The following is a 13,738-nucleotide window of genomic DNA, read 5'->3' on the forward strand; positions in this document are numbered from 1 at the left end:
TGGTGGGGCGGGTACAGAGACAGGAGGATTGCAGGATTTTCTGGCTGACAGCCTATGTCAAATTCAAGGACACATTTTCTCAAAGAAATAAGACAGAAGGGAGAGAGTAATCCAATACCCTCTGCAGGCCTCTGCATGTGCAAGTTCAGGTCTCTCTCTCTCTCTCTCTCTCTCCCTCTCTCTCTCTCTCTCTCTCTCTCTCTCTCTCTCTCTCTGTCACACACACATACACACACACACACACACATACACAGATACAGAGGGATGGGTTAAGAACTGGAAAAACTGAAATGAAAGGAAAGAAATGAATAAACTATGCTAAGCATTGCGGATGCTTTTGCAGGTTCATTGACCTTAGAGATAGGGCAAGGGACGTTTCAACCAGTATGGGCCTGCCTTCTATCCTGTAATTTCTGTGTAAATAAATCACTTGAAACAAACCAATAAGTACCTAAGCTCCTTTATATGACCCTATGATTCCGTTCTCTGCCTATCACTTTAACACAAGAAACCATGAGCAATCTGTGCCTTATTTATGACCATGAACTGTTGGTGTTACTCTGCAGAGAAAGAGTGTAATCACCGCATGCTTCTTTACACAGGCCTATACTCTGCACAACACGCTTGAGCTCTGTGATCTACTTCCCACAGACAGTTACTATCAATATATGCTACATGTTGTTTGAGCATTGCATATTAACAACAACACCGTAACTTACATGTCTACACACAAATGCGTATGTGAATTCTACTTCTAAACTATCCCTGCATTGACATTTTATTCTTTCCTTAAAATTAGCAATGGCTTCCACTTCATACTCTTTTGTCTTAAGGCATTTTTATTTTAACAATAAGCTGAGTACACGCCTTCCTTTCTGAGCTGTCCCAATTCTTTTGTTGCTGTGTTCATGTCAGGCCACTGTGTCGCTGTCTTTGTATTCCCGGCTCCCTCCTGTGAGGGAGTTCCATGTGATTCGATTTCTTCTTTTCTCTCTGTTTCCTCACATCTCCAGGACATCTATTTCACAATTGTATCACAATTGTCACAACTCGCTCTCAGATTTCCATTCTCAACTATCAGCATCTCAATTCTCAGTTCTACCCAGTGATGTTAAGGGAAGTAGTGACCTGAGAACTAGACTGATGTCCACGGCTCACTTCAAGCTTTGAAAATTCCAAATTTCTCATCTAGTCAGTAATCGTCACTGTCCTGTAGCACTCATCATGTAGGTTGGTAACATCCAGACTTTTGTTTATGTCATGATATTGAGCACTGGAGATGTTGTTAAGGGATGTGTTACTTGATTTTTAAATGCTTCGTATATAGTTACAAACTGATACAAAATGATAGTCATTATCTCCATCACAGCCTACAGCTGTGGTGCTAAGGTTTTATTATGTCAAGAAACATGACATTAATTTCAGTTCCGTATCTTGATCAGTTCAAATAATTTTCCTAGGAGACTGTGGTCAACTTATCAGAAAATTTTAGGAGCTCTCAAAAATTTCTAATTTGTAGAAAAATTTCTAATGTGTAGTAGTGGCACATACTGTTAATCCCAGCACTCGGGAGGTAATCTGGTGGGTTCGAGCCAGTCTGGTCTACATAGTGAGTTTCAGGATAAGCAGAGCTACAGAGTGAGACCAAGTTTCAAAAACAACAAAAACAAATGAACACATAAACAACACAGAACAAAAGCTAATGTTATGTGGTTGTTCATAGATGTATTTAAGTAATGGTCTAATGTATAGACTGTGCATTAAGTCTTTTTTTGTGCGTGTGCTATAGGATGTTAATAAGCACAATAAAGGTGAGATTCTAATTTCCATGTCTCTTAATGTCTCCACACTCTTATCTTCTAAACCCTATCAGGCCTTTGTCATCAGTGTTCCTGTGTTACTCCATCCATTGCTTGCTGCAGAGTTTGGATATCCATAGCTCACTAACATGCCCTTGCTACTTTCATAATTGGTCCAGTGGGTCTTTCACAGTCCCGCTTTCATGACACCCTGTGGTTTGTACTCAGTTGAACTAAATGCCAGTTCAACCCCCTTCACAGCACAGCCCTTCTTTTATTGAGAAGGGGATTAAATTCATTCAGCATGTGATGATTCATATCAGTATTGCCAGCATTCAGAAGGTCAAGGCACAAAGACTCCAAGTTCTTGGCTAACCTGGGCTACCTAAGGAGAGACTGGCAGAGATATGTGTGGAAATAATGGGAAAGAATCCTACAAACTCTGGAAGAAGAAAAGCATTAACTACTCTTCCATCATCCATACCCATTATTTGAAATTGACTTTCTATTCTGCGATGATGTTGGTCAACATGAAAACCATTAAGTCAAATTTTATTTTTTTTTAAAGAGCAATCCATGACATTATTTATTTAGTTATTTATAAACTAGATTCTTCTCTCAAACAATACAATCACAATCTTCCCCAGCCCACTTCTCCCAGCTCCCCTCCAGGTCTGCTCTCCCCCAGATTCACTTCTCCTCCAGGTCCCTTCAGAAAAGAGTAAGCCTCCAAGAGAGTGTAACTCAATGCGACAAAACAAGATACACTAAGACAAGGCCAAAACCCTCATTCTGAGGCTGGACAAGGCAACCCAGTAGAAGGAATAGAGGCTGGTTGCTCTCAATTCATTTTCTTTTGATTAAAAAACTAGGCCTTTGAGAATTTCGTGCTTTGTGTTTTAGTTTTATTCACCCCCCTTGCTCAATATCTCCGAGATCAACCACCTTTCAGTACTCACTCAACTTTGCATATTTTTAACCCATTAAGTCCAGTTTGTGATGCTCATATAGTCTTTGTTGTGTGGCCTTCCACTGGACGGTTCTCGACTTATCGGGAGCTATACTCATAACAAAAACTGACCCTCATTCTCCTAACAGCACTTAATGGCCAATAGTTTCTTAGTTAAGGGTATGTACATGCCATATCCCTCTAGGCTTAAGTCCTGCAACACTGGCTAGAACTAGCTATGAAATAAAGAAGGCATACAAAGAGACACTTGGAACCCAAGCTTTTGGCTAACTCAAAATCTCGTGTTTCTTAAGTATAGCACAAATGGAAAGGATAGATATTCTCTGTAAGTGATGACTGCAGGCTGTAGATATCCAGGAAGAGGAATCTGTAAATGTTAGTCCTTTGCATATGGATCAATAATTTATAAAAACTCATACCTAGATTCCTGAGGAAAGCTTTGACATCTCCCTTGAGCTTACTTCTATCAGTAATGTCTTTGTCAATTTACAATAGGCCAGTTGGTCTCAGAGTCCTCAACTGGCTTTACTGATGTCAGAATATACATTCCCTCAGGACTTCACTCACTCAGGGCTTGTTCCATTCTCTATAGGTACCCACCTCTCCTCTCCATGCTGCACTTTTGTCTTGGCCTGAGCCTGCTGTGGTCTTGTGCATCCCATCTCAACTGCTATGACTTCATATGTGCAACTGCCCTGTTTTGTCCAAAATCATTGTTTCTTGTAGTCATCCATTATCTATGGCTCTTGCAATATTGCTGCCCCATTTTCTACCATAGACTTTGAGCCTTAGGAAGAGTACATCTGGGAAAGGTATCCAACTTAAAGCTGAGAATTCTGCAATTTCTTATTCTCTACACCTTGGTCAGTTGTAGATCTCCATATCAATCATCGTTTACTGTACATGAAACTTCTCTGATGAGGGCTGACCAACGCACTAATTCATTGGTATGATGATTAGTCATTGGGAGAAGGTTTAATATTATAACCATTCAGCATAGTAATATTAATAGGTTTTACCATATAGCCTGTGACATGTCTAGCCACAGGTTCTTGGACAAATAGTGATCTCTGGTATTGATTTAATATTATGCAGTGGACCCTATGTCCAGTTATAAAGTAGTGTGTAACTCCCATAATAGTCATGCCACCATCCATTGGGCACCTCTTGCCAGGCTATTTGTCACAGTAATTTTAAGTTCTATGCTTAGCAGTTGAGAGTTTGGCATGCACAACCATATCACATTACATAATCAGTGTTGACTCAGCTACCAGCCCAAATGATAGGCACAAAGATTATAAGAAAAAAAAAAAACAACTGAATTTTCTGCACTCCCAACTCTATAAGACGGTTGTACTAGGAAACATTCATCATAAAATGCAAACCTAGTCAAGATCACACTTTCTCTCTTCCCTTCCTTCCTTCCTTCCTTCCTTCCTTCCTTCCTTCCTTCCTTCCTTCTTTCTTTCTTTCTTTCCTTCTTCTTCCTTCCTTTTCCATTCCTTTTTCTTCCCTTCTTTCTATTGTGAAGAATCTTATATTTTTAGCTCAATTGTCTTTAACTACAAACTAATCTGCAGAATTGAGGGTGTCCCTGTAGGTGTCGTACAGAGAAGCAAGCCACACAAAGAGATAAGAATGAAAACCAGGTGCAGATTGACTTGTCAACCTGGATCAGACTTTACAGAGTTTAATGAAAGGTGTTTTATCTCCAATGTATTTAAAAACAATATAATTTGGAAATAAGCTTGCTGGTATAATATGATCCCTGTTGCACAAGGAAGCATAATTACAATGAAACACAACTCAGGGTAGTGTCATTTCTTTCCAGAAGATGTGCTCTCGAGATACACTACCTGTACTAGCTTAAGGGCCTCAGAATCTGGCCTGTTCTCAGTCATACAGACAGAGCAGATGTCATTTGGGCTATTAGCTACTTCCAGTCCTGGCTGTGGAAGCTTGGGGGAGCTTCTGGCTCGAGGACTCAGCGTAAATTACTACCTCCATCACCAGTCCTAATTGTGAGAAGTAGAAATGGCCTGGCCCAACAGATAACACAGACCACCAGGCTGTTAATCACTTCTAATTCTCGGTTTTGTGGATGCAAGAACGGGTTTCTTATCTTTTCCATTGGAAGGACAATCCTTTGTGTTTAACATCTCTGGTTTCTTTGGAGCTCTGTGTGCACAAGGATCTCCATGCTATACTCCCAACACACAATGTTGTTAAGTACCTGGTATTCTGTTAGGGAAGTCATGTTGTTTTAAATACAGTTTGTCATTTTATCATTTTTATGGCATATATATATATTTATATTTCTTTTGTGATATGCAAATGTAATACTTGGGGGGAGAGTTTGATTTAGCAAAATTAAACACATTTACTTATGCTGATTATTCCAACAACTTTAATCATTATCAAGCTATTTTTAATAAGACATTAAAATAAGAAATGAGCATTTTGAAAAGATGTGGTATCATAAATGTCCTGTGTGATTAGGCTCCACCCCTTCACAGTGCTGATGAAAATTAGTTTTGGCTAGGTATGTTAATTCATGTCTCTAATATTAGCACTCTAGAGACTGAAGCAGGCTACTCGGCAAGCACAAGCAACATAGCAATCTCTAGGCTAACCAGACATATATAGTGAGAAACTGTCAGACATATGTAGTGAGAAACTGTCTCAGAATAAGTTAAAGATGTACATGCTTCTGATTGCAATTCTAGATTGAATTCTAGAGTGAATGCTATGTCTGTCACTGAACAAAACAAAACAAAATAAACAAACAAAAACCTCCAAAACAAAGAAAAGTCAAGTGTTCAAAAAATCTTGTTTGTTTTTGAGACAGATTCTCACTGTGCAATCCTGGATAGCCTAGAATTCACTGTGTAGAAAAGGCTGGCCTAGAACTCACAGAGATATGCCTGCCTATGGCTCTGCCTCCCGGTGCTGAGATTAAAGGTTTGCTCTATCATTCCCAGTCCCGAAACAACCTTTTCAAATATAATTTACATACATCAAAATCCATAAACTAAATACAGTTTGGCTACTTTGTGAATTTTTTCATGAAAGAAGTTACTATACCAATCACTTCGGGTGATGACCAGAAGCAACAATTGTTAAAATTTTTGAATTTAGATTTTTTTTTTTAATTTTGTAAGTTAGGTATGTATTTGTAAGTACTAAATTTCATCCTTGCTCTATGTCTAGCACACTAAAGTGTTCTAGAAGCTTTCAGTCTAATTGTTTTTAAAAAGTGAGGATATGTATTCCCTCAAGAGCCCAAATAAATAAGCCATGGATGAAAAGAATATATCTCAGTGAGAGTGAAGTTTTAACAAACAACCCAATTCAATACTGAGCTCAATGAAAATGCCATCTTGCCAAGACTCAGCTCCTGAAGGTTATTGCTTTGAAACTGCAATATTCAAATCATCCTTATTTTATTTAGATCTTGTGTTAGATGCCTCCTGTTCAGATATATGCTATTGAAGGACCTTAAGAGGCAATTTTATCCAGTCCAACTACAAGCGTTGACTGAGACAGATGTTAATTAGTACATGATTGAACATTCTGTCTTACTGTCCAGATTAAAAATGTTAGGTGTTCTTGGCTGAAAATCATGGCATACTATCATTGCCATACTATGTCTCATTCATCTTCTCTCTCTCCCTCCCTCCCTCTCTTTCTCTTGCTTTTTCCTCTTCTCATTCCCTCTTATTTCCACCCACATCCCACTTTTCTTAGATCCCTCTGTTGCTAGTGATTGTAGTCTGTTAATTTAAAGGCCAACTCAGTGCTGGGAAAACCTTGCTTATCTTTTCATCAGTGAAGTCTGGTGAGGCTGCCTCTTTTAGCTATTTCTAACCTATTAGGACTTTGCAGGAAATCAGTACATACTATTATGGTAGGCCTAGAAATGGCAGCCATTTGGCAGAATGCATCAGCCGTATTTGCTTAGCATCAGCCATGGATCTTCCACCATTTTGTTCTATGACTGCAGACACAGACTATGCGCCTTTGTTTTCAAATCCAAGTGGGTCATCATAATTTTCATTATTTTCTTGAAAATTTTAAAGATACAATGAATTATGTTCTAAATAAAACTACTGATAAATGAAAAGAAATTTTATAAATCTTAAAATAAGATTCATATGTACTGTAAAGTAACTGAATATGTTATCTAACTACTAATATATATCTAAATATCAAAAAATATATCATTCTGAGTGAGGTATCCCAGAAGGAGAAAGACACACATGGTATATACTCACTCTTATAGTCCTATAAGATATGATAAACATAATGAAATCTATACACCTAATGAAGATAAACAAGAAAGAGGACCCGGGTTAAGATGATCAATCCTCACTTAGAAAGACAAATGGGAGGTGCATTGGACATAGGGAAAAACAAATAACAGGACAGGAGCCTACTGCAGAGGGCCCCTGAAAAACTCTACCTAGCAGTGTATCAAAGCAGATACTAAGACTCATAACCAATAACCAAACCTTAGGCAGAGTGCAGGGAATCATATGAAAGAAGGGGGAGTTTGTATGATGTAGAAAAGATAGGAGCTCTACAAGGACCAAATATATCTGGGCACAGGGGTCTTTTCTGAGACTAACACTCCACCAAGCACCATGTATGGATATAACCTAGAACCTCTGCTTGGATGAAGCCCTTGGTAGCTCAGTAATCAATTGGTTTCCCATAGTAAGGGGAACAGGGACTATTTCTGACAGGAACTCAATGGCAGGTACTTTGACCTCCCTACAACCCAAGGGAGGAGCAGTCTTGCTAGGCCACAGAGGAGGACTTTGCAACCAGTCCTGAAGATACCTGATAAAACAGGGTCAGATGAAAGGGGAGGAGGTCCTCCCTAAGCAGTGAACTTGGAAAGGGGCAGGGAGGAGATGAGGGAGGGAGGGAGGGAGGGTTTGAGAGGGAATGAGGGAGCAGGATACAGCTGGGATACAGAGTTAATAAAATATAACTAATAATAAAAAAATATATAAAAATAAGTAATAATAAAAATTTTAATCTCATCCTTTCTTATTTTTTGGTACTGAAGTCAAGAAAAAATGAAATCAATGGAAAGACCTTATTTTTCTTCATCAACCAGAGTTTTTCTTATAAAAATAGTATTTTGCTCAACAGTAATAAGAATGGCATAGTACTGGTAAAGAAGCAGACTGGTGGACCAATGGAATCGAATTGAAGACCCAAAAATAAACCCGCACACCTATGGAAACTTAATTTTTGACAAAGCCAAACCCATACAATGGAAAAAAAGACAGCATCTTCAACAAATGGTGCTGGGCTAACTGGAGGTCTACTTGTAGAAAAATGAAATTAGACCCATATTTATCACCGTGCACAAAATTAAAGTCCAAGTACATCAAGACCTGAATATAAAACCAGACACACTAAATCTATTAGAAGAAAGAGTGGGGAAGATCCTTGACCTTATTGGCACAGGAGATAACTTTGTGAACAGAACACCAACTGCACAGGCCCCAAGATCAACAATCATTAAATGGGACCTCATGAAATTGGAAAGCTTATGTAAAGCAAAGGATGCTGTCATCAAAACAAAACAGCCTATCAACTGGGAAAGGATCTTCACCAACCCTGTATCTGACAGAGGGCTAATATCCAGAACACAAGGAACCCAAGAAGTTTTAAACACTAAAAAATCAAGTACTCCAATTAAAAAATGGGGTACAGAGCTAAACAGAGAATTCTCAATGGAGGAAAAGCGAATGACAGAGAAAGACTTAAAGAAATGTTCAACATCCTACGTCATTCGGGAAATGCAAATCAAAACGACCCTAAGATTTCTCCTCACACCCATCAGAATGGCTAAGATAAAAAAACTCAAGGGATGATGTATTTTGGAGAGGATGAGGAGAAAGGGGAACCCTACTCCATTGCCGGTGGGAATGTAACTTTGTACAACCACTTTGGAAATCAATATGGCACTTTCTCAGAAAATCAGGAATAATGTTACTTCATTATCTAGTTTTACAACTCCTGGCACATACCCAAAAAATGCCCCACCATTCAATAAGGACATTTTCTTAACGATGTTCATAGCAGCTCTATTAGTAATAGTCAGAATCTGGAAAAAAACCTAGATGTCCCTCAAGAGAAATAGATACAGAAATTGTGGTACATTTACACAATGTAATACTACTCATCAATTAAAAACAAGGAAATCATGAAATTTTCAGGCAAATGGTGGGAACTAGCAAAGTTCATCCTGAGTGAAGTAACCCAGATGCAGAAAGACACAAATGATATACTCTCATTTACAAGTGGATATTAGCCATATGATATAATACTAAACATATTAAAATCAATTAGCCCTAAAGAAGCTAAACAATAGGGAGGACCCTAGGGAAGATGCTTAACCCCCATTCAGAAAGGCAAAGAGGATAGACATAGGAAGTCAGAGACGACAAGGAACAGGACAGGAGCCTTCCACGGAAGACCGCTGAAAGACTCCCCGCCTCCCCACCCCCATGGTATGGAAGGAAATACTGAGACTCATAGCCAAATTTTGGGCAGAGTGCCAGAATGCTTATGGAAGAAGAGGGAGATGGAAAGACTTGGAGGGGACAAAAACTCTACAGGGAGACCAACAAAGCCAAAAAACCTGGGCCCAGGGGTGCCTGCAGAAACCAATACTCCAACTAAGGACCATGCATGGAGAGGACCTAGATCCTTGACCAAGGAAGCCCATTGGCTGCTCAGTTTCCAAGTGGGTTCCTTAGTAAAAGGTACAGGGGCTGTCTCTGATATGAACTCAGTGGCTGGCTCTTTGATCACCTCCCACGGGGAGGTGGGTGTTGGTTACAGCCTTGCCAGGCCACAGAGGAAGATGATGCAGTCAGCTTTGATGAGACCTGATAGGCTAGGGTCAGATAGAAGGGAAGGAGGTCCTCCTCTATCAGGGGACTAGGGAAAGGCCATAGGGGGAAAAAAAGAAGGGTGGTTGGGACTGGAAGGAGAAAACGGAGGAGGCTGCAGTGGGAATACAATGTGAATAAATTGTAATAAATAAATACATAAATAAAATTAAATAAAAAATAGTATTTTGCTGATTGTATTGTAATTCTTCCTCATTATAGGCACATTATACTTACAAAGACCAGTGTCGTCTTCTGCTAGACATGATGATCACTGAGGTTATCATGCCTTAACCAAAATACAAGAACAGCAAATAAGGATACTTATACAAATAGCACAGTACACATTCAGGATGTACAGTTGAGCTCTTAGCTAGAGGACCAAAATCTTCAAAGGCATAAAGTATAGCCACAGTTTTTCTCTTGCTTTTTTATGCAGAAATGCCACAGAATAACTGAGGCATTATTTCTATTTTTTCATCATGTCTCCTTCAGCTTATATGTGGCCAAGTATACTTCACAGAATCTTCTCTACTTTCCCTTTTTTTCATATTTCCATCAAGACAGCCTTGAACCTTATCTCTTTCTTTCACACCACTTCTCCCAAGTCTTGGTTGAGTAATACCAGGTTTTGATTATCATTGGTAGATGAGAATTTATAGTTTTGAGATAATTTTGAGTAAACATGAGAAAGACAATAGCATTTATTGCTCTAATCTTGAACTTTTTTCTTAGCATCATTTTTTATTATATACCATGCCAACAAAAGTGTCATCAATTTCCGTGTTAAAAAGTGCCTTCCTTTAGGCATGCATACAGAGAACATTATTTGAATACCAGAAAGAAGTATGGTAGCAATACAAATTCCAATATTTATTGAATAACAAGTTAGTTGCTTTAAACTGTTCAATTTAATGATAAAATATACTAGCCTGAAGAAAAGCAATGTGGTGTATTTGAGGTGGTAAATTATATCACTGTATTATCTTTATTATTGTTATTATTACTATTACCATTATTTTATAGCCACAGTCTTTCTCGAGTTTTGGAAAAGAAGAAGAAATATCCTGACTTACACTTGGGATCTTATTGAATGGGAAGAAGAGGAGGTAAGCTGTTGGGGAAGCAGAAGTTAAGGAATCTGGGGAATCACTTACAGCCCAGAACTACACAATGCACTAATACCAGACTCGGAGTAGATTCCCACCATTACAATATAGTGACAAGATTCCTTGCTTCATGAAGGCAATAGGGGCAAAGGATGAAACATATGTTGTTAAAACCATTTCTGTAACGTTTTCTTAAAGTGGATCCATTTTAAAAAAAAGTGCTTATTAAAGTACACCCCAGGGTTCAGTTGAAGTGTAAGCGGCATCATTTTTTAAAAGGTTGCATCTTTGAGAAAACAACACAAATGTGCTCTGAGATCAAGATTTTTTTGCTAAAAATCTCAAAAGCTTTTTGTTGTTGTTGTTAGTTTGTGGATATGCTATTTAGGTAACCTTAGTTTCTCCCACAGGAAACGCTTCGCCCCCAGTTTGAAGCAAAATATTACAGGATGGAGGTGATAAACCCCATCACAGGAAAACCCGAGCCTCAACAGCCTCCTTCTGACAAAGTCATGCGGCTTCTTGTGTCCGTCTCAGGAATCTTCTTCATGGTAAAATAACGGTCATCCCTTCCACAATGTTGGCGGGATGCGGGGTTTAGAAGGGTTATTCTCACACACCGACTCATTGTTCCATCTTAAGAATGCAAAAGAAAATTACTGTTTTCAGTATCATTTTAATATTACATAGTTATATATTAAATACACAGTAAATAATATATAAACAATCGTCAGCCTGTGACGTTTTCCCAGACCAGCTTGTCGTCTCTTTGAATGAGACACTTATTTGAAGAAACAACTAAGACAAAGTGGAAACTCTGAGAGGTGGCCTGTATAAAGCTAAATATCTCCTTAAAACTAAGCACTGTCTTTAGAGGAGAAATGTAGGTAGAATTTGAGTGTTAGTATGATAAGTGTTTTCATACTCCTTTCTCTTTTGGTTTTGATTTTGGTTTTGTTTATTCATTGACTCCTCTCTTTTGGGTGCTGTAGATAGAAGTGAGAGCCTTACGCATGCTAGTAATATAGAATGTACACATGTAAAGTAACATAGCATATGTGTACTTCACACATGTAACATGACGTTTTGAAGTATACTTGCGAGCAGTCCTTAAATCTAGCTAACCAAAAACATATTAACCTCATGGCATTCATATGTTTAAGCTCACATCTTACGATGCTTTTCAACTCTGGTTTAACTCCCTTCTTTAAGGAAGAAAATATGATTTATATAGCCTCTCCCAAAAAGATAAATACCTTCAACTTATGGAGTATCCGTGTGTATTTTGCTTTCCATTTGTTAGTAACCCAAGAGAGTGTCCTTTCTGCTCTCTCGCTCTGCAGATCTCCTTGGTCATCACAGCAGTGTTTGCAGTTGTGGTGTACCGCCTGGTTGTCATGGAACAGTTTGCATCATTCAAGTGGAATTTCATCAAACAGCACTGGCAGTTTGCTACATCTGCTGCTGCTGTCTGTATCAATTTTATAATCATCATGCTGCTGAATCTTGTAAGTGCTTATGGCATTAGTTTTCAATAGGCGCGCAGACAGTGAGAAAGGACTATATTTCCCTAGTACTGAAGTGTGTGTGTGTGTGTGTGTGTATACATACATATGTATTTCTCTTCCAAATAACTCATTAATAAGAAGTATTTCATTCAGACTGTTTTATGCACTGGATGTTTTTGTTTGTTTGTTTTGTTGGTTCATCCGGTTTTTGTTTCGTTTTGTTTTGTTTTTGTGACAGTGCTTCACTAGGTAGCTGGTAGCTCTGGACCTCCCTTGTAGACCAGGCTAAACTAAACCAATAGAGAACCACCTGCCTCTGCCTCCTGAGTGCTGAGATTGACAGCATGTGCTACCACGCATGCCAGCCCTGCAATTTTTGAATAAAAACCAAGGCCAAATGTACTGTCTTCCTTGGCCAGTGCCATTATTATGCTGGCTACTTGTAGCTTTAGTTTCACTATTTGGCACATGCTAGAGACAGTGAAATGGGATTTTTAAACAAATAACGTATTGTTTGTATTGAGAACCACGCAAATGGATCCAGTTCTCTAATAGGAGAATTTGTTGGAAAGATTCAAGAAAACATACCTCAGAGTAAAGCTCAGTTATGAACTTCTCCATTTTCTCTGGAACAAATTCATTCCTTCATCCATCCATTCATTCATTCATTCTTTCTCTCTTCCTACATCCTGCTCTGTGTGTGTCCATTTGTGTGTGTATGACTCTGTGACACTTTTTAATGTGCAAGTTATGGGAGGGAACAAGTTAAGTCCTTGTTAATACGTGTTCCTGACATGGGCATGGCAGTGTCAAAGATTCCAGTGACTTAGACCCATCAGAAATGTCAAAACTTCTCTCCTGCTATGCTCAGGGAAATGGAAAATCATTCTCTCCTAGCCCAAAGGCAAATGTTGATAATTTAAGTGAAAAATGTCCACAAAGATGTTTATGGTCAGATGACTGCTCTTCTACAGAGATTGCTCCTGCTGAGATCAGCTAACCCTGTCTCCCTGTTCAGCTGTGCACGATAAACAGGCTGGGCTTCCAGGATGTTGTAGCTTGTCCATCCAAGAGCCCAATCCAAAGGATCACAGCTTTTTGCCCATGTAACTGAATGTTTGCCTTTTCTTCACTCCTTTTCCACCCCAGTGAGGTCAGTCTTTAAAAGATGTAGGAAGTTATCTTCTTTGGCTCTACATGATCATCCTGTCAGGTTACTATGTCATAATTTCTAAAAAGAACATCTTTTGGTTCTTAAATCACATGTATGTATTGGCTCATATTTGAAATGTCTATGTATGATACGGACACATGATGCCTGGGCTAGCTCTTAAGAGCTGCTGTCAATCAAAAGCAACTTTTTCTGAAATGTAAGTCACTAATGAGCAATTAAAGATAGTATCTGTTCTTTAATTTTTTGTCAACCCATTATGTAGAT

The 13,738-nt window shown here is 38.7% G+C and overlaps 1 protein-coding gene across 2 annotated transcripts in view; it reads left to right on the forward strand.

The window, feature by feature from the left end:
• Ano3 (anoctamin 3) overlaps positions 1 to 13,738 on the forward strand; it is a 261,999-nt gene that overhangs the window by 215,818 nt on the left and 32,443 nt on the right. For both annotated transcript variants that reach the window (XM_060371385.1, XM_060371386.1), the window contains 3 exons: positions 10,710 to 10,792; positions 11,203 to 11,343; positions 12,136 to 12,300. In XM_060371385.1, coding sequence (XP_060227368.1) covers positions 10,710 to 10,792; positions 11,203 to 11,343; positions 12,136 to 12,300 — 389 coding nt within the window. The remainder of the gene's footprint in view (positions 1 to 10,709; positions 10,793 to 11,202; positions 11,344 to 12,135; positions 12,301 to 13,738) is intronic.

This window comes from Meriones unguiculatus, chromosome 18 (assembly GCF_030254825.1).
Source record: "Meriones unguiculatus strain TT.TT164.6M chromosome 18, Bangor_MerUng_6.1, whole genome shotgun sequence".
NCBI lineage: Eukaryota > Metazoa > Chordata > Mammalia > Rodentia > Muridae > Meriones > Meriones unguiculatus.